Consider the following 22,579-nt stretch of genomic DNA (forward strand, 5'->3'; position numbering starts at 1 on the left):
GTTACAGTGCATATCATGCTCTATATAGTTTACTCTGATAAATACGTAATATATTATAGTACGGTGCTATTATATACATGTGTATATTAATGAAGTGTATTTCAATTATTGTAAGCCTGACGATATATACATTAAATTTTAAGATTTGTATAGCTTATCTTTTACATACTTTATCTTTTACAAGTATAAAAATGCATCGAGTGTACAAAATATCAGTTAAAAACTTATATTTCTCAAACTGTATACTAATATAATATTTATTTATTAAAAGCCACAGAATTAATTTTTTCAAGCCACCATATATATATATATATATATACTGTATATACAGCGTTAAAATCTCGTTCTTTTTACAGAAGAGTCAGCTATTTGTAAAATATTTTCCGTAATACACGGAGCTACATTTGTGCAGATACATCCAACATACCGCATATTACATCGCATCTGGTTTTTCTATCCAAGACTTGGACTGCAGAACTGTGCACTTCTATTGATGGAACCGAAAGGGATTGCGCCCTTTTAGATATAAAATCATTAGATATAGGTATTGTTAATCCTGGATAACTCGCTGGTCCATTAATGGTTGTCAGGGGGAGAGAAGTCGGAAACGATCTTCCAGAATGAGTATTAACGGATTTACATGCAACGACACCTAATATAAGTCCAACGAGTACCAACATAGTACCTGTAATTAACAAAATGGGTCCCACAATTTTCAATGGATCTAAGATGTTTTTCACTTTCTGATATTCGTCGTTCGTCAAGGGATGTCGAAAGTAATTATGATAACGCGGTTTACTTGCCATTACCGTCAGGATGGTTCCTGCTATTAAGTTGAAGATTCCAAAAAGTGCAAAACATAAAACAAATGGTCCAGCCATCACCAAACCGGCGATCCTTCTACCAAGTCTGAGTTCTTCATATCTTATAGATGGAGGATGATGAATACGTGGAATTGGAGAGCTTCTTACAATCTCCATGTTGCCATGGAAATGATCCAATATGATATTATAATCTAAAAATAAAAGTAAAACGTCAAACGTCTTACTGAATTTTTTCTATTTTTATAGCATTTAAGTTGTAAATATTACTACTAAAATTGATATTCTAAATTAAATAATATTATATTTATGCTTTTTGTTTAGGGTCTCGTGTTTTCAAGGGTTCTAAACACGCACAAATATATGCTTATACATACCTGATCTTGGTTAAATATTAAGATATTACATCTTGTGCAGTATCAAGCGATACGTACTTTACATTATATATAAAAGAACTCTATAAAATTCATTATTGCCTGGGGCTTCACGCAACCAAAACTGCCATTGCTTACTGTAGAGACTATTGATTGATGATTCGACTCTTCAATAAATCGAACATCGCACGTGTTCATAATAGTGTACAAGTCCATCGATATATCGAACTTCCAAAGGAATATAAAAAAGAAAATCAGATACAGCATTTTCCCATTTTTGAATTCGATAGTTTAACAACTACGGTATATAACCTACGACCATACGAAAAAGTAAGTAAAAGTACTTTTTAGTTACGTTGCTGTAATACTTTAATAAATTCTAAAGTAAGAAATTTGTAGAAACAACTTTTCTAACGTTGTATCCGAGCAATTATAATTTAAAACTAAGCGAATTTGCTGAAGAAAGAGTTTTAAAAGATGGAAAATTTTTTGAATAAACTAGTGATAAAATACAGAGTATATGGAAGTCATTGCAAGAGGTGTAGCAAGACCATACTTTTTCGAGAAATCCACAATTGGGGTGGTGACTTTTTCATGTATATATTATGTGTATAATATTGGAATAGTTTTTACCCTCATGGTTTTATGCGAATCTCGACATTTTGACACCGTTTGAACCCAAAATGTCAAACATGGGAGAAAAATCCCGTTTATGTGTGTATTGGCATCTATTTTACTTATTATCTCAGAATGAGATAGAGATTAAGAAACGAAACTTGGCACGGTAACTTGTATATAAGGGGCATTGCTACTATTAAATTTGATGGTTAAAGGTCAAGGGACCAAGTTAATACTGCCAAAGTTATCACTGATAACTTTATCAGTGATAACTTGGATCAAATTAAGCAAAGTTCCAAAATCAGCTAGTTTGTACCATCAGTTGTTACTACTTAACATTATTTAGTAGATTTTGTGACATTATAAATGTCAATAATTAGAAATTAAATGTTTATTATATACCTTTGAATAGAGAACAAAGATTAAAATTGTGATTTTGATTATTATAAACCACAAATTATGGCAGTTTCTACTCTGCGCTTGTAAATGACTTGTTAGATTATTATATCGAAACAACAATAAACGAATTATTTGTATTTTATTTTGGTAAAGTCCAAACATTCGTTACGCACTCCAATAGAGCTGCAAAACCATAAACCACTTAACTACAAAGCATAGCACAAGCTATAGTTCTACAATCTTCGTTCATTTTTCTCATCAATTGCTACTTTCAGGTGCAAGTAATTTAAAGTGACAGTTGATTAGTAACAAATTTCCGAAAAATGCAGTCACAAAGAATGCAAAACTTCACTTTGTATTATCGTTTAATCAGTGATTCTTAATCTTTCTCACTGTTCTCGTCCTATAATAAACAGTAATGGGATAGAAGTAGGCTTCTACAATTTCTTACGCGTGTTTTAGCCTAATTTTTAGATATAAGTAAGCGATTAAGAAAGAAAATTTTTCTGTACCATTCATTAATATAAGAACATTCCAATCTAAATTTACAGATTTTAAACAGCAAAATGAATAATTAAAATATAAGATTTTATTCTTAAAATAACTCGGTTCTCAATGTTAAATGTGAAAAATTTCAAAGGAAAACCATTTATATGCTGTAAAAATTACTTTGCAGAAGTCTCACACCCATGTAGTGGTGCACCTCTGATTAAGAACCACTATACTACGTAGACTCATGGTTTTCCAAGTCTTGCATTAAGTATTAAAGTGTCGACAACGGAACAGCGGAATAGTAAGTTCGACATTAAATCGAACTTATATTCATATAACATTCTGGAAATGTTTGAACCCGTGTTTTCTTCAGCTTGCTGACCCTACTTTTCATCACTCACAACCCGGCTTTCTCTCCCAAAAATTCCTGGTTGTCCCAAACCGCACTCGAACCCGAAACCTCTAATAAACAAGCTTCACGCCTTTCGGTTCATTGGGATTAAAATCATTAGAATTGCATTAAATTTTAAAAAAATGAAATGTTTAGATGTATTTTTCAATACTATTTATTGGAATTCTTTCAAAACTTTTCAACAGCTTCAAAAGAATTTCAAAACTATCGGTAAATTTATCAATGATAATGAATCAAATTATACAGAAACTTCAAAACTCGATATCATGAATCAATAATAAATAATTTATAGAATTTTCAAATAATAATAAAACTTGGCATCTATAATTTTATTTCACTCGAAAATAAATCTTTCGTGAAAATTTCTTTATTGAAAATTTAAAAAATTTTCGAAATTTGGGTACTTAAAGGAAAAATAGTTTGATTGATGTTGCTGTAATGTAAAAACAACAAAAGATTTAATCAGGCAAATGGAAAATAGTCTTTAAATGTATATTTTTCTTTTATTTTAAAGTTGGACTAATGCAAATTTTCGAGTTGTCATTCATTGTACGAACTACTTGGCAGCTAAAATGTCACGAAATCGCTTGTTTAAAAAGTGTTTTGTTGAAGTGACTGGTGAAGATTTCAAAATTAAATTGCTTTTTTTAAAATCTGAAATACATTTTAAAGCATTAAATTTTCGTTATTGTATTAGTTACGTCGTTTAATTATTTTTTATATTGCTGCTACGGCTTTCCGCGTGATTTTCTAAGATATTTCAGAATAATACCTATTTATATGATCTTAGAAGTTTGTACATAGAAACCATTTTAAAGTAGCGTTTAAGTAAATAAAAGGAATGTTTTAAATATTTTATAACAATATAAGAATTCTTAGTGAAGGTGTGACTAATTAAAGAAAACTTTACGTAACAGTAAATGATAAGTAAAGGTTAAAGTATGAAGTTTGTATGTCTTTAGCCAATTTTTATGCCGCTGCTCATCATTTAGAAAATTCTTGATTTCATTTTTGTTGCGTTTTCATTTAATTAAAAACACTGAACGAGAACTTAACTCTTTAGCTTATACGTCTCATTAAATGTTCTAATTTTGAACATTAAGAAACTTATCAAAGATACTTATTTTTTAAACTAAATACACATGAACTTCAGCTGTAATTGAAAAAACTACACCCACATTACATCCCTATACATTCTGGATACGTCATTTAGAAAGTTTGAAAAGGGGAAAGAATATAAATTTAATACAAGAAAATTTATTTATTTTTATATTAAACACTCATTAAAATAACTATTTGTTAGTTACGTAACTTCTATATTAAGTCGATTGTGCTAGTGAGTGTAGTTGTGTATAGTTGGTCCGCTTTGAAGAGATATGGCAACGCAACACATAGACATCTGCCAAAGAAAAAATGAATATTCTATGTGAAACTGGTTCCTAGTTTGGTGTTAGACACGTGGAAAATACCCGAAAAACTTCACGCGGTCAGCTTGTTGGTCAGGCACGAACCCTTGACAAGGTTTATAATGCGGAATTGCCTACTAGCTGCAATCCGCATTGTTGGTGAGCTCATTGACGAGGAGCGAACCCCCTACCAGTATTCGATGGTTTTATCCATTCGGACGGTGATGGACTAATTCTATATACAAAATCAGTAAGAATATATATAATATATTATAAAATTAAATCTTTTAAACTTTTGTATTCCTCGTTATGAACGACATTAACATTAAAAATATTCTTCATTGTAATAATTTAGAATATTATACTAAATTAAAGTATAATAAACTTTAATTTAGTAATTAGAAATTTTTCAAATCTGTCTTTTTTATCAATCTATTCAGTTATCATAAAAGTGTAATTTCTATTTACATAAATAAATACTATAGTGCACCTTTGATCTTTCTTCCAGGATCCAATTTCTAATTAATGTCGATGAAAGAAAACCATTCAGGATTGTTGATTGCTGTTTTATTTCAATCAATCAGTTAAGTAATCGCAAAAGACAGTTAAGTAAATTGCTTACTATTGTATCCGATCGGATAGTCTACGGTCTCAATTACAGTGTAGTAAAGTAAATGGATACCATCAATTTAAAAGAGAATCACCCCAAAAAAAAGTAAATAAATAAAATAGAATTCCAGACTGTTCGAAAGATATAAGACACGAATAAACAACTGTTACGACGGTTTCTGTAGCGAAACAAAACATTATTCTTGTAGATTTGTCGAATTGTTTTTCACTGTAAATAAATGAATTATATACGCGTAGATCCTGACCTGTGAATAACGGCCACTGATGAGAACATAAAAACTTTCCGTTTTTGAAAGTTATTTCGTGTGTGTTTCAAAAAGAAACATTCCTGAAAAAATGGTCACCGTTTACCGGTGGTATTTATTTATTATTCTGGTTTTTGTACCCTTTTTAAACATTTAAAACTGTTATTGTAAGCATACAAATGTTTACATTAAAAAAATTTAATTTATTTCTAATTAAACCTCTCGAATTGGACACCTTTTTAAATTGAATATGTGCCAACGAATGTATACAGTATAATGAATATAATAAAACACTCGGGTGGTAAGAAAAACAGTGTTTTGCTTACAGTTTTCCTCTTTTCCTCTATCAAGGGCATCTCTCTAAATTGGATATATTTCAAATGGATCACTAGTGACTAAGAGACTGTTTAGAGTACAATTAAAATTTTTTAATTACCTTTCTGCAAATTAATTAATCAAATATCCTTATTTCATTTACTAAATTGCTTCGTGACAATTGTCAATAAACTATTCTTAACAATTGTCTTTTAAGAAATACAGTATATAAATTATTCCTTTAAGATAATAGTTGATTATTAAATAAATAAATATAGAAATTAAATTCATTTATCCTTCAAAAAATTGATTTTTGATCAATTTTTTCTAGTTTAGAGAATAACTTTCTAAAATTTAAATTGGATTAAACATTGGATAAAATCATTAAACATTAATACTTAGTAGCGGATTAGGGCCTCACCAAATTTGAAAGCTCGACGTGGGTATCAGCCAAGTGAAGTTTCCCGGATTTTGTTCACGACCAGTTTCCCATAGAAAGACTTTTCAGAAGACACCCTTTGGCATATTGCCTGTGTTACGTCGCCTTCTTCCATCAATCAAATCCAGTTTCTCACTTCCGGGCACCTCTTTCACTATTTAGCAACGCACTAGATGTAGAAATGTTCGTTTTTCAATGTAGATTTAACACGAAAATGGGAGGAATTGTAGAAAACGATAGTAAAGGAAGTGGGTGGATGAAATAAGCAACAAATACTTAGGAAATGTGCCAAAAGAGTAGGGCCTCCTGAGAGGACTTACTGTGGGAAACTTGCTTCTACTTGCGTGTTAAATTTGAGGAAAAATCTGGAATATCTCACGTGGTCAGCCCGTTGGTAAGGCGCGAACCGGCGAAACGACCAGTTTTCAATGCTTTTAGTAAAGGATTTGAATAAACTAGGATTGTCAGATATTGAATATGTAATTGATGAATATCAGATCAACTTTATCAGCTTTTTTGCAAGTAAAATATATAATCGTTCCTCTCGAAAAGTGTATCAGAATGAATACATTCATTCATATTATCATATAATAATTCAATAGTAGATAATCTATTTAGACAGCTTCTATGACGTCATTCTTCAATTCTTTGATCTAAGTACATTTTACTGGTTTACAATTATCTGAGTCAGGAAAAACATTTCATACAATTGATCACACGCTTCCAGTACCCATTGTTACCCACTGTTAAGTGCACATCATTATTATTTATTAAATCTTAGTTTCATTATGTAAATATATTCTATTCAGCAATTTCCAATAGTAACCAAGAAAGAGGCAAAGTGTCTCTACTGCCTGCCTTATGACTTATGAGGACCAGGAAAATTTGAAATAGAGGACCCCATGCAGTGGAGCATTATAGCTTCACGGGGCCCAGGCAAATTTGAATTAGGAGGACCCACGTTCAGCGTTGACATTTTTCTTCGGGAAATTTTGTTGACAAATATTTTCCTATAAAAGATTGGTTTGGGGCCCTCTATTAATGGGGTCCAGGCAACTGCCCTTTTTGACATAGCTTTTTATTTAAGTTCATCATATAAAAAATTGTTTTGAAATGGAAGACATCATGAATATGTTTGAATGTCTCTTTCCGCTCAGTGGGCTCCAGGACACCAACAGAACCTTACCAAACCATAAGGTTTGGTCAGGCTCACAATAGAGGGGACGGATGAAGAGGGTCGGGGCCCAATATTTCTGGGATAGATTATCTTCCGAAAATTTCTGGAATTGCTCTCCCGAATTGTTTGGCTCAGTTTTTCTAGGATGTATCTTATTATTTTGGTGTTAGCTTACTTTCGGTAGTGGCACAATCTCGGTGAATATCAGACAAATATTCGCAGCTCAACCTGAAGTTTATTTTAATAATTCTGATTTTAAAGAAAAGAAACCGACAAATTCCTCCCGATAAAATGAGGATAAAAGAATTTTATTTTACTACGTACATTTCAAGAAAGTTAAATATTTGTTGTTAGTTTAAAGAATTTATTTCAAAATAAAATAAAAAAAGGAAAGTATTTAGGTGGAAGCTCACTTCCTTGTTTTTATATTTATTATACTATCTGCAATTGTTTCAATTAAAAACTATAATGACGATGTCAATTTGTAATACACTTACAAAATGTCAAAAATTAGACAATAGTTTTTTTGTATTTCATACAAACTCAACCCATGTACAGTAGCAGAATTTGTAATCTATTTACAGGAGTTATTAATAAATTCTGGTGTGTCTTTTGTGGAAAATTGTGTACTGTATTATGGGGATTGACATTAAACTTTGGCGGTTAATAATCGAGGGGGGGTCATCAGCCATCTCGAGTGGTGACTGTTTTGGTTAAGGAGACGTGCCACATGGGCGATCTGCCTAAGGGGATGCTTCCCGGGAGGAGTTTTATGGGAAACTGCCCCCTATTTAGGTGTTATAAACATAAAGAAAACCCGGCAAACTCAAATGGGCTGGCCCATTGGCCAAGTGCGAATCCACGACCAAGTACCAGTGTTTAATGGTTTTATCAGCCATTGTTGGGCCGAGTGGGGACGGATTTAATGAAGTTTTTATACGTTATTAGCTTATACAATTTTTATAAAATTCGTCTCTACTCTCAAAATTAAGCTTTTCTTTTTTTTTTTAACATTTTATAATAATTAATAATATAAAAAGTTTTTAAAATAAAATATCACAACAGATGNGTTTATTTTTAGAAGAAAGATATTAAATTCCAAAGTAAATTTTACTTAAACAATTTCGAAGGTCAAACAGAATAAAGTAAACAATAAAGTTCATTCATTGCTGGAAAAATATATTTAAAATTAAAAATGTTCCAAGTAAATACATTGAAAGAATTCATTGATTTTATATATTTAATAATGATTTAGAATTGTTTAAAAAGAGAGAATTGCCATATAATCTACGGTTTTTAGAATTGTTTTCGCTTCTCTTTAATGGAATTTTTCTTTATTTTATGTAAAATATTATTTTATAAGCGAGATTTTAATACGAAGGCCCGACTTATCCGGAAGTCCCCATTGTAGGCCCGGCCGAACTCACGGTGGGATCGAAAAAGATGCCTTTTTAGTGTTCAAAGGACGGAAAGAATCAAAAAAGCGAAATTATAGTTATAAGTTTTAAATGAATGGGATCAGATATAATTAATTTATCAACATAACAAATTGAAACATCGGTATAAATCAATATATCAGTTGTAAGATCAATTTTTCTAAGTTGTATCTAGTTGTATGAATTTTACTTGATAATTTATCAATATGCAATTTTAATATATCAGTAAGATTAGCCTACTGTAACCAATATATCATTCGTTAGAAGTAGTTTAAAACAGAAAACTTCTCACCCCTTTGGCAGATTGCTCAAGTATTGCATTGATACGGCACTGGCTCTTTAATGTAACACCTAAGATTTAAGTGCGCCGTTAGCTCAAAAGGGTTGACAATCACTGGATCAATATACAATTGCATGTAAAATCAATTGTTCTAATTAACATATCAATTGTAAAATCAATTACAATTAATCAACTGTAGATAATTTAGCAAGTTAATGTATAGTTGTAATGCCAGCGGTTATAATATTACAAATACATTTAACGTGGCTTCAAAGCCACCTTCGAACATCACGTTACAAGATGATTTATGGCGTTATATTTCAATAATCATTTACAACGTCGCAGTCTTAACATCATTTATAAATTACAGTTTATTTATCTTTAAAGTACAGCTCATATAATATGCATACTAATCAACGATCTTAGTGTACGTAACAGTATAACTGTATAATATACATAAAGTTAAATGCCTGCACCGTTTCATTATAATGAATACATTTTAGTACTTGCAGGTATACAATATACAGTACAGAGTATATCTTACAAATTTTTTTTTTTAATTTCTGAACTGTGTACATTTTAAATTTTCAACACAAATAATAACTCAATAACAATATTTTTCATAACTTTTCTGTGATAATTGTTGCCTGATGTAAAAGAAATTTGAAGCTGTTAACTAATAAAAGTGGATAAGAATCGTACAGACAACCGAACAGGCTACGAAGTTGTAAATAATTTATCAAATAATGCGGTTGTATCTATAAGCAGAGTGTATCGACACATTTTGATAACCAGTTAAGCACTCGCGATAACTCTTTTCTCATTCCTCTTACATAATCTTCACTAACATGCTCGAAAACTGACACTTAAAATCCCTTCCTGTAGCTACAAATACTGTCGAATGTCATTTTTTCATTCATGAATATTAAACTAAAATCCCTCTTAGAAGTTATTTTAATCTTTAAGTTGTTTTATTGATACATAACATGAATCAGAAGAAACGATTTCTTCAAGTTTACTTTTACAAGCGATTACTTCAATGTATAATATTATTCCTTAATGTAATTAAGGAGTCTATCGAGAATATGCGTTACGTAATTTTGTGATTGAATTGTGTGACAACGTCACAGATCCTTAAGGGGAGGAATGGTAGTTAAAAGGTATAAAAATAGAAGTACGAAATTTATGTACAATACTATTAATATGGAAATAATGTTTCGTATCGTAAATTATGTATGAAACAATAAAATATTTGGATTTTTATTTTATTTTAATAAACAGCAAACAGTTAATGAAGAAAACATCAGGAAAAGTCACTTGTAAACGACAACATAAAATGCCAAATGCAAGAAACAAAAAAGGCGAATGTAAATACGAATATTTGTTTAATCAAACTAACGTACACTTTTACGTCAATTTGACATCATTTCCTACATTTCCGTAACGAGAAAATGCAAATGTGACGTCAAATTGACGTAAAAATGTATATTATATGAAGGAACAAATACTTAATATACTTAGAAATGAACGAATACTTTGTAAGAACTAGTATTTACCTTGACATAAAAACTCGTCTTGATGTTGAAGGGAAGAAAATGCGTAACAGTTTTCTTATTCAATATTCGTTCTTCTTATGAAGTATTCGTTTCTTCAAAATAAGTACAAAAAGATACTGTGTAAAAAATTAAATACAACAAACAGAACAAAAAAATTATACTGTAGTGCATTTTCTATCAAGAAGTTACATATAAAAAAAAAAAAAACACAAGTAGGAGAATATCTACCGTAACATTACTTACATACTAACAATACTCAAAACAATATTTTTGAAAAAATAATAGAATAAAAACAATTTGTGTTAAAATTGTCTAGAAAAGAAACGAAAAAATACAGGATTGAATAAACTATAAACAAAATAACAAGCACCAAGTTTAAGAATAATACAAAACACAAAGAAAACTATTTTCGAATGGCTTCGGGCATTATATAAAATGTATTGAAGGAAAGACAAGTATTTGATTCTGTCGAGGGATGAGCCTTAATAATATATATATTTATAATATAAAACAAAACAAAAATATAGCAAAATACATCGTCTGATTTTTATTATTTTTCATCTGATTATAAGAGATTTCAAATTATACAAAATCCTATTCTATTTAATGAAAGTTTGCATATGTTCTTCCTAGCTTTTTCAGTGTTTTCAAACTCTATAATATTCAAAATCGAGAATAAGATATTAGAAACAACGTAAACATAAAGCAAAATTCAAAAGTTTATTCCCCTGTTTATGTTTAAAATATGAAAATAGATATGGGGTGGTCCGAAAGCCGGTTAACCGTTATATATAGTAAATTCGTTTGTAGAACAATTAAACATCTGCATGCCATTATTAACATGTAACTATTCCAAACAAGTATTAATCGGGTGACCCAAAACTAAATTAACCGCGTTGTTTCTTAATATTATTTTAACAACTACTCGAATTGTTTGGGGACAGTTGCGTATTACTAACAGTATGCAAATATTTAACCGTTCTTATAAAACATATCTCGGTTAACTGACTTTTGGGAAACCCTGTTAAAATCGGTTTGAAAGTAGCTTATTCTGCTAAAAATTTCAAAAAAATTAATTTAAGAATGTTAATTGTTTCTCTATTTTTTTAATAAAAAAGGAAACACTTCAACGTCACTTTTCGTTTATACACATAACAGCATTCGTTGGTCTGTACGTTGCTAAGTACTCTTATGTATAACGTCTTAACAGTAAACTGAAACATCCAAATTATGTAAACCCTTATAAGCCACGTTCATCCATAAAAAGGCATCACACAAAAATCAAGACAACAAGCAAAATAGTGGTTAGACATAAGCAAAATATAATAGACATATACTTAGATTCTATCGTAGTCAAACACACAGACAGACAGGCAAACGTATGATTCATGTACTCGAATTTTGAATGTCGATGTGTATTGAAGTTTACTAAATGCTTTAGAGATCGACTTCGCCAGTTTTGCATTGTCATCCATTCTTACTAAGCTTGTTTTAGAAAGCGAAATTATTTTAGATAAATTCTCGAACACAGAACAGAAACTTATGTGTTATTTCTAGAAAACAATACACCAGTGGACTAAAAATCACATAAACTTCAAATAAAAACACAAGTAAATCAAATTGAAACAACTGATAAAATCACACAATAAACAGTGACGTGTGTGATTTATTTTTAGGAAATCTAAATAAACCAAAATAACTTGGAGTTTATAAAATAGTGTGACCCACTTCATCTAAAACAATTGAAAATATAAGTCAAACAATAGAAAAAAAAAGTATCTTTTAATCGTTACCATCGCGTAACAAAAACACAATATATAATTTAATTATCCAAGAAAGTATCACGTAACAGCAATTAAACTTATAAGAGATGTATAATTAAAAGAATAGAAAATCAATTTTTATTATATTTATCAGAAACGATAATTATAAAAGACTAATTTATTTGCAATAAGAACATTTTCGATTATTTAATATCCCCTCAGGAGCTTGTTAAGTTCTAGCGATTCCTCTTGTAAATCTAATTACTGGTTAATGTCAGACCAAAAAGAAAATAATAACAATAAATAAATAGCATTTTTATTAGTATAAAAACCGTGACGCATTAACAAATAAATAATTTCTGTATAAGAACAATTAAAGAATTCTTAATAAAAGTGTACTGTACAATACATACGCTTAAAATGTATGGAATGGCCCAAAAGTCAGCTAACCAAGATATTTGTTAATTAATATATAAAAATAATTAACACGCTACAGTTAGAAACTTTTGGTTGTCCAAAAATCAGTTAACCGAGAAGAATGGTTAAATATTTGCGTGCAATCGTTAACACGTAACCGTTCCGAAACGATTCCAATCGAATTGTTCCTTAAGAAACCGGTTAACTGAGTTTTGGACCACCCCATATTCATTTTAATACGTAACTTTGCATTTACCTTTATCAAATTACAATCCTTTTAAGAATTTGACTTTAGATAACGCGATCGATAAATGTGTAATTAACCTTCTACATTCGAAATTATGTAGATTAAAGTTTATCTTATCCTAAAATTTTATTTAAAAATTTTAATTTAATTCTTAAAATGTTTTAATATAAAATTCGAATATAGTTCTTTCAATTTTTATTTTATTTTTTTTTCTTTTCTTAAAAGTTGAATATATTTTTGAGACGAAATAATAAAACTTATTTCTATTTTTCTTTCTTTTTTTTCATAAAAAGAAACAGTTTTATCGATTTTAAAAAGGTTTCTTCCGTTATTTATATCACTTTTTAATGGAATTTAATGGACTTGATTTTTATTTACAATTTTGAATGTAAATAATTGAGTTATTTAATGTTTTAATTCATTAATTTCACGTAAAAGTATGCAATTGTAGTTTAAAACATAAAAAGCGGTATAAAAAGACGTTTTACTTGCAATTTTTACTTATTTTTCTTTTCATTTTAGGTATTTCTAGAGTTTTAATTCATGACATAATAGAGTTATATATTCCTGAAGGCAAGGTAAAATATAGTAAACCCCTATAATGAGCTCTTTATATGGGCAAATGTATTCCCTGCACGGGAATACGTTAAACCATTACATTAGGGAGTTCACTTTACATATAGATGTACAGTGAACCCCCTAAAAAGAGAAATGTATATAGATCTTTACTGTCCCTCTTCTAGAAATATAGTATAGTAGATTCTTACTACTAAAAAACTAGGAATCGAATACTTATAGTAGACTGGGAGATAATTCACACACCCTAAGGCTCCATAGTATATAAAGTAATAGGAACTACTGGGTGTATTTTCCTTTTTCTACACGTTTAGTATCTCTAGTAGAATATATATAATAGCATCTCTAATATCTCTACTACAATACTGTACTTATATTTTATAGCCTTATAGTATCAAGCAGGGATAATGAATATATTGTGCTATTTTGTGATGCTTTTTAAACAAAGTCTATATTTATTTTACTTTACGTATTAAAGAATAGCTTTGCAGTAAAATATAATATTCAAAAGTACCGACAATACTGACTATAAATAATTCTTATTGGTCTCCCAACTTGAAGCTTTAAATTTATTAAAATCCTTCTCTTTCCCCCTCCCCGTTTGGCGATTGTAATAAAAAGATATGTAATTTCATTAAGATGGTGTTGCCAAATAAGCGTACCGATCTAAACTAGAAATTCGATGACAGGTGGATATATTGTAGAGAACTCATTTCATATACCTGATCTCAAAACTCGATTACTTTCTATGAGAATACGTCATGGAAAAAGTGATGCTCCTACCACGAAAGAAGACATGAAACAGAGAATAAGTGAAGCTTGTGTTTTGATGAAAGTTTGTCCAGAAATACACACATTTCTCTGGGGTTTCATTTCAAATATCAGTTGCCTCCTGTCCTTGTATAAGAGGACGAGAATCGAAATAAATTTTTCATTGTTACAAAGCTCCTTTTGAAACCGAAAAAGATAAAAAAAAAAAAAGACAGTTCGCATCGGTGTTCTCTAGTTATTACCTTGTAATACTATGTGAAATATCTTTAAGATACTACAAGGTTTCATAAATAAGCTTTTATATCACCTGTTTCAAAGCATTTGATGCCATTCAAGTACTTCGAGCGACAATTTCTTATTTTTATACTGTGTTTTAGAAACTTAGCATTAAATATAACACAGATTTATAACAATGTATTATATTTCTCTTTAAAATATTTGAAAAATTATTTTGTGCTTAAAAGTTAGAAATTTTATTCAATATTTACAATATTAATTACATAATTTAAACAATTATAAACTCAAGAGACGAAAGGGGTTTAACACATTTAATTTATTATAGAGCTGTGTAAATCATCGAAAATAATTTAATGATAAAAACAAGCTTTAAATTAAAATAAATAAAGTTTAATTACTTTACTTTCTCGGCTCTATTATATATAACAGAGAGGAAGTATAGCGATCGATCAAAAAAAAATCGCCCCATTCCAAGATTTTTGCATTTTTGAACTCAGGGCCCTTGCAACATCCAGAAATACAGAAAAAGTTGGGGGCTTTTTATATATGTATGAATAGATGTTAGTGTGTTGTGGGCACGGTTTGTTCCCCTCTTTAAAATTTAATAACTCCTGTGTCTTTTGTCAAAAATTTCTGAAAATTTTGCAGGAAAATTTCTGCATTAGGGACATTGATGCTATTCAATTTTTGTGGTTAAAAGTAGAGGGAATTGGGAGATAGAGAGGAGTCGTGTATCGTATCTCCAGTGGAGTCGGACTTAATGAAGATTTTTTACTCGTTATCATTTACAATTTTTTATAAACTCATCTCTACCATGAAAATTAACTTTCGCCATTTATAATAATTAATAATATAAAAACTTTTTAAATAAAATGTCGTAACACGTGGCACCACAGGCAAATTTAAAGTTTGACCAAGAAAGCTACGCAACTCGTCGCTAGATTTTCTAAAATTAAATCAGAATTTCGAGCATAAAATTTACAATAGGAAACTTAATTCCATACATCATCAAATTTCGTGAAAAATTACTAAATAAATCCGGAGCTTAATTAATTTTCAAAAAGTTATCTTAATCATTATTTACAACTTTAATATTATTCCCCTCATATTTATAATTTCCTGACCAATTATCATTAATAACACATTCTCGGGTGCATCTATATTCCAGTAAGAAAGATTGATATATTTATAAATAATTAATTTCTTGGAGTGAAGAGGAAAAGGACGGACATACCAGACTAACGACGTGTGATAATGAAAACAGAAGATGGATTTATAAATAATCCAATGGTTCTAAATAAATCACAGAAGCTTATCTCGTCTACAAGATTCCTATTTATCTAGCATTTTTATCGGTGTCACTTTGCCAAAATGTTAATATCGTTTTCTTAAATAAACAAATGGAACATGAGTTATCTTAAATAAATATTGTCTTAGCACTTAAACATATTTAAACAGAATATTTCTAAGGAAATCATCATCAATTTTCTTATTCTCCTCTCCATTTATTTGATTATTAGGTTATTAAGTTATTGCATTTATTCGTATCTCCCTAAGAAATTCAATGACTACTCCTTGAATTTATGAGTGTTTGTGGATATAAAACGATGTTCAAAATATATTTTTTTAAATTACTTTTTTCATATCTAAAATCACACGGAAATTCAAAATGTACAAAAGATGTGGATTTAAAGATTTTAAAAAAATTAAAGTGAGATTAAGGATGTAAGAATTGTATGGGAAAATTGAAAGGGTGGATTTTCAGGAGGACGTAACAATTCACAAAAAGATGCTAAGATTGTTTAAATGTAATAAAGAGGAATCCGAAGATGCAAGAAAAATTGCAGAAAAAAATAAGTTCAAAGATGCAACTAATGTCGGAAAAATGTGAGAAAGAAATCTCAAATATTCAAGAAAACTACAGAAAAATGAAACTAAAAAAAGCAAAATATGTGTGAAAATCTTATGCTAAAATTCATGTTATAACGAGTATTATTTAAAATGAAATCTTCAAGCAATTTTCACACTCGCGCCCAAAGCAATAAGAGAAAGAAAACGAAAGAAATGTTTAAATCACTTTAGTACAAAGGACATTTAGAATAAAGTAAAGAAAAATATATTTACACGAATGTTTTACGGTTTAAAATAAACAGAAATTTGTAGTCAACCGAACGAAATAAACGAAAGTAAAAATCGATTTTCCACTTCATTTCATTCGAAGCCATCATTCGAGTGCTAATAGAGAAAAGCAATGGGAAAAATACGACTTAAAATTTTAATTACATAAAAATAAAAATTATATTGAAGAATTACAATTTATTTCCAATTTAATTACGTAAAAAAATAAGCAGTTATTACTGATTTTATTTATAAAAAACAATACAAATAAACCTCAATTTATTTCTATTTTTAGACATATTTATACATAAAAATAAGTGAATTTTTTTAACATATTTGCATATTTATCTTCTTTATCGATACGTGAAACATCGCGTTTAATGAAAGGAGTTTTAGATATTATTTTAATAGCTTCGAAAGATTATTAAAGGCTCAAAAACCTCCATTAAAGCTTAACTCGAACGTTAAACTTCGCATTATTAAATTTCTTAAACTATAAATAAGCTGTATAAAATCCTTTAAAACCCTAAAATTTACCGTTAAATCTTTAAATGATCCTTTTAAAATTATAAAACGTTAATTAAAATATATATAGTTTATACATAAAAGCGTTCAAATATTGTTTATAATCATCCCTCAAATTACTTAAAATTAAAAGTACAGTCCACCCTCCCTATAACACTGTTGATAATTCCGCTTTATATGAATTCCATGTTGTACGAGTCACTTACATTTTACAAATACGTGTGCCGGGCAGTGAACAGCTCACGTATTTGTAAAATCTAAGTGACTCGTACAACATGGAATTCAAATAAAACGGAATAATCAACAGTGTTATAGGGGGGGTCGACTTGTATCTAAATTTATTTTTTTTTTTTTAGAAATTAAAAAAAATTAAAAGATAAATAAATTTAAAAACCCTTTTATTCTCCTTTTAAATCTCTTAATTGGTCTGTAATTTTCAAAAATTGTAGACGTATAAATTACTATGGCATCTGTCTGTCTGTTCTTTCTCGAACAGAGTTAAATAAAAGTCGTAAACGATAAGGAAATATTAGAGGAGGAGGCCTCGATTAACTATTATAATGATTATAAGAATGTAACTATATCACACGATTCTAATTCAAACATTTACTTTTGAACGGAGTTAGATAAATGACCGGCATGACCCCATTGTTAACAGGAAAAGTATGATGTACAGGGGTAGGGCACTACTAAAATCGAGAGCATTGTGACGCGAAATTGCAGCCCGGCATTGTGACGATGCCACAATAAATTATTGCTGGTTTAATTTATTTTTATAAATTAAAATACTTTAAAACCCATTAATTGTCTTTAAGATCGTTTAATTTGGTTTCATAAAATCGGTGTTTTAAAGGTGATAATTACATTACTAGTATTTACCTTGACATAAAAACTCGTCTTGATGTTGAAGGGAAGAAAATGCGTAACAGTTTTCTTATTCAATATTCGTTCTTCTTATGAAGTATTCGTTTCTTCAAAATAAGTACAAAAAGATACTGTGTAAAAAATTAAATACAACAAACAGAACAAAAAAATTATACTGTAGTGCATTTTCTATCAAGAAGTTACATATAAAAAAAAAAAACACAAGTAGGAGAATATCTACCGTAACATTACTTACATACTAACAATACTCAAAACAATATTTTTGAAAAAATAATAGAATAAAAACAATTTGTGTTAAAATTGTCTAGAAAAGAAACGAAAAAATACAGGATTGAATAAACTATAAACAAAATAACAAGCACCAAGTTTAAGAATAATACAAAACACAAAGAAAACTATTTTCGAATGGCTTCGGGCATTATATAAAATGTATTGAAGGAAAGACAAGTATTTGATTCTGTCGAGGGATGAGCCTTAATAATATATATATTTATAATATAAAACAAAACAAAAATATAGCAAAATACATCGTCTGATTTTTATTATTTTTCATCTGATTATAAGAGATTTCAAATTATACAAAATCCTATTCTATTTAATGAAAGTTTGCATATGTTCTTCCTAGCTTTTTCAGTGTTTTCAAACTCTATAATATTCAAAATCGAGAATAAGATATTAGAAACAACGTAAACATAAAGCAAAATTCAAAAGTTTATTCCCCTGTTTATGTTTAAAATATGAAAATAGATATGGGGTGGTCCGAAAGCCGGTTAACCGTTATATATAGTAAATTCGTTTGTAGAACAATTAAACATCTGCATGCCATTATTAACATGTAACTATTCCAAACAAGTATTAATCGGGTGACCCAAAACTAAATTAACCGCGTTGTTTCTTAATATTATTTTAACAACTACTCGAATTGTTTGGGGACAGTTGCGTATTACTAACAGTATGCAAATATTTAACCGTTCTTATAAAACATATCTCGGTTAACTGACTTTTGGGAAACCCTGTTAAAATCGGTTTGAAAGTAGCTTATTCTGCTAAAAATTTCAAAAAAATTAATTTAAGAATGTTAATTGTTTCTCTATTTTTTTAATAAAAAAGGAAACACTTCAACGTCACTTTTCGTTTATACACATAACAGCATTCGTTGGTCTGTACGTTGCTAAGTACTCTTATGTATAACGTCTTAACAGTAAACTGAAACATCCAAATTATGTAAACCCTTATAAGCCACGTTCATCCATAAAAAGGCATCACACAAAAATCAAGACAACAAGCAAAATAGTGGTTAGACATAAGCAAAATATAATAGACATATACTTAGATTCTATCGTAGTCAAACACACAGACAGACAGGCAAACGTATGATTCATGTACTCGAATTTTGAATGTCGATGTGTATTGAAGTTTACTAAATGCTTTAGAGATCGACTTCGCCAGTTTTGCATTGTCATCCATTCTTACTAAGCTTGTTTTAGAAAGCGAAATTATTTTAGATAAATTCTCGAACACAGAACAGAAACTTATGTGTTATTTCTAGAAAACAATACACCAGTGGACTAAAAATCACATAAACTTCAAATAAAAACACAAGTAAATCAAATTGAAACAACTGATAAAATCACACAATAAACAGTGACGTGTGTGATTTATTTTTAGGAAATCTAAATAAACCAAAATAACTTGGAGTTTATAAAATAGTGTGACCCACTTCATCTAAAACAATTGAAAATATAAGTCAAACAATAGAAAAAAAAAGTATCTTTTAATCGTTACCATCGCGTAACAAAAACACAATATATAATTTAATTATCCAAGAAAGTATCACGTAACAGCAANAGCATTGTTTGATCTAGAAGGATTTCATTTCGAGCATTCCTGTTTGTAAAGTTTATAATTAAATTGTTGTCTTCTTCAAACATTTTGTCTTTACAATGGTTAATTGACTTTTGAGCTACCTTGTTCACATTATTTAAACATTATACTCTTATAACTAAAGTAATTGTAAGTAATAAAATATTTTAATTCTTGTGACGTTTTTCTTCTATGTTTAATTAAATACTCGTTGTTAATGTATAAGAACTGGCTTATTAAAAAAATTAAAAGTTTCGATTAAAACTTCAAAAATAAACTCTTTAACTTTTAAAATTGAATAAATTATTTATGTTTAATGCTTTCTTTACTCTTAAGATAATTTATTCAGAGTGAAACTTTCTATAATAGGAAATGATGAAGTTATTTTCATCTACTTTTTCAACATTTTATGATTTAGAGTGCAAAATAATTTTAAAATTTAATTAATTTTTAAGTAATGTACTAAAATATATAACAAATAAAATGATATATATAGCAATACATTTATATAACTCCTACTAAAAGAGACAGTTCTTCCATTATCCATGTTATCCTTTGGATAATGGATTTTAATGGATCGCTCTCTCCATCATTTTCATAAGGATTTCCCTATTTTTTGCTAATTTTTCTTACAATAGAGAAACTAGTATGAATTTTTTTTACATTATCTCGTATTTTTCCTGAAATTTGAATGTTTTAAATGTTTAATAACAAAATTATTGCTGTTTTTTACTCTACAAATATGATAGATATAAAATATATATTTAGCTGTATGTTTAATCTTTAAATGAACGAACAGAAAATAAAAAGCTGCTTCTTAAAGGCCGCTAGATGCAAAAATGGCGCTGTCAACCGAAATGCTTTAAAACTGAAATGAAGTAAAATTAATTTAAAGGAAAGATTTATAAGCTCTTAGCCCACTAAATTCATATTTGGACGCTCTGAGAAGAGAATACCTGTCAGAAGAGATCGTATGGGGCCGGGGTAGAGCTGGCCCCTTTTCTCCTTAGCAGCTTTTTTTGCCAAGAACAAATGAAATAGGTAGAATGTTTCTTTATTAATAAAAAGAGGTCTTAAAGATTTTTTGTTTTGTCGTAAAAATAGCTTTAATTTATAGGAATAGAAACCATCTAAATTTTCTCTGAACAGGGGAAAAATTCCCCAATTCCCCTGTCGCGGCCCTGATACCTGCTATCACATTTCTCCTCCTCAATATACTTCAAATGAAAATTTATCATTGGAATCTGTTCTAGTATTTACAGGAGAATAAAGGCCTTCTTTCCGTCTTGTAGGCATTAAGAAGCTTTTTTTTCTTACCTATCCTGAGTTGAGTCAGTCTCACAATGAAGGCTCCCCGGTAATAAGGCACGGGGCTCGACATATCCGGAATAGGCAACCTCCAAAAAATTTCCTGGANTGTCAATTTATGTTAGGACGTGTGCTATCGCTTTATGTATATTTCTGTTTCGGTGAAAAAATTCGCCCTTATTAATTCATAAACATGAGTGAAAACGAAAAAAAATAGCAGTGTTGATATGGAAAAGAAATTAAGGTCTCATAACCTCAATATGATCGAGAGCGTGTATATCTTATGCACAAAGGGCAATAGAAAAAGACACAGCATGTTACAGAATAAGAATTCTGTAACATGCATAAATCTCGCTAATATAAGAAGGCGAAGAAATGGATAAACCGGAAACAGCAGACCTTCTTTCCGTCTTGTAGGCATTAAGAAGCTTTTTTTTCTTACCTATCCTGAGTTGAGTCAGTCTCACAATGAAGGCTCCCCGGTAATAAGGCACGGGGCTCGACATATCCGGAATAGGCAACCTCCAAAAAATTTCCTGGACTCGATTCCGAATCCCTCAGAACAGTAGACTGGCGTTTTAACTACCTCGGCCATGTGGACGTCACTATCACAAGCTTCCAGTCTCCTTTAAATTATATTTTAAAGTGGAAAAAAGTTAGAATCTCTGAAGAAATAAGTTTTGAAAAACGTCTCCGGGCTCCCAAATGAAAGCGACTGATTTTCACTTGTCGGGAGAAAGGTTAAGCTTTTAAAACGGATGGCGAGCGTGTTATCGATTTACTCAGTAGTATTTCCTCCACACATTTGTTTACCCAAAGGTTTGGTAGTCAAACATATATATTTATATATTCTCGGCAGTGAAGATACGTCTGTATGTATATACATTTCAATGATGTCACGTTTACCACATAGTATCCGTATCTGTGATAAATCTCTTCAATGTCAATAAAGATGTCATCGAGCATTTTTTAATAGCAAAACTTTTATAAAATTCGTAAAATAAACACTATTTAATAAAATTTTAATTCGAATACATAATGTATTTTAAATCTTTATAATTAAATTGAAAGGTAACGAGAATATCCTTTCAGAAATTCAAATATCTTTAAAACTTATCTTTTATTTAAAATAGTATATTTTATATTTTAAGTATATTTAAAATAGTATATTTTAAATAAAATTGTCCAATTTACGTATAAACTGGTGACATTTTATTATACATTTTGTTATCAAACTTTATATTATAACGAGCAATTACTTACTGTGAC

At 29.5% G+C, this 22,579-nt stretch overlaps 1 protein-coding gene across 1 annotated transcript; it reads right to left on the reverse strand.

The window, feature by feature from the left end:
• Positions 1-280: 280 nt before the first annotated feature.
• LOC111614180 lies at positions 281-10,692 on the reverse strand. The gene is made up of 2 exons (XM_023355563.1): positions 10,601-10,692; positions 281-1,015 (listed from the first exon to the last, which is right to left on the reverse strand). The coding sequence occupies exon 2, from the start codon at positions 978-980 to the stop codon at positions 399-401; it is 582 nt and encodes a 193-aa protein (XP_023211331.1). The 5' UTR covers positions 981-1,015; positions 10,601-10,692; the 3' UTR covers positions 281-398.
• Between the last annotated feature and the right edge of the window lie 11,887 nt (positions 10,693-22,579).

The sequence above is a fragment of the Centruroides sculpturatus genome, unplaced genomic scaffold (genome assembly GCF_000671375.1).
Source record: "Centruroides sculpturatus isolate CEXI.00-Female unplaced genomic scaffold, Cexi_2.0 scaffold1938, whole genome shotgun sequence".
NCBI classification, from domain to species: Eukaryota; Metazoa; Arthropoda; class Arachnida; order Scorpiones; family Buthidae; genus Centruroides; species Centruroides sculpturatus.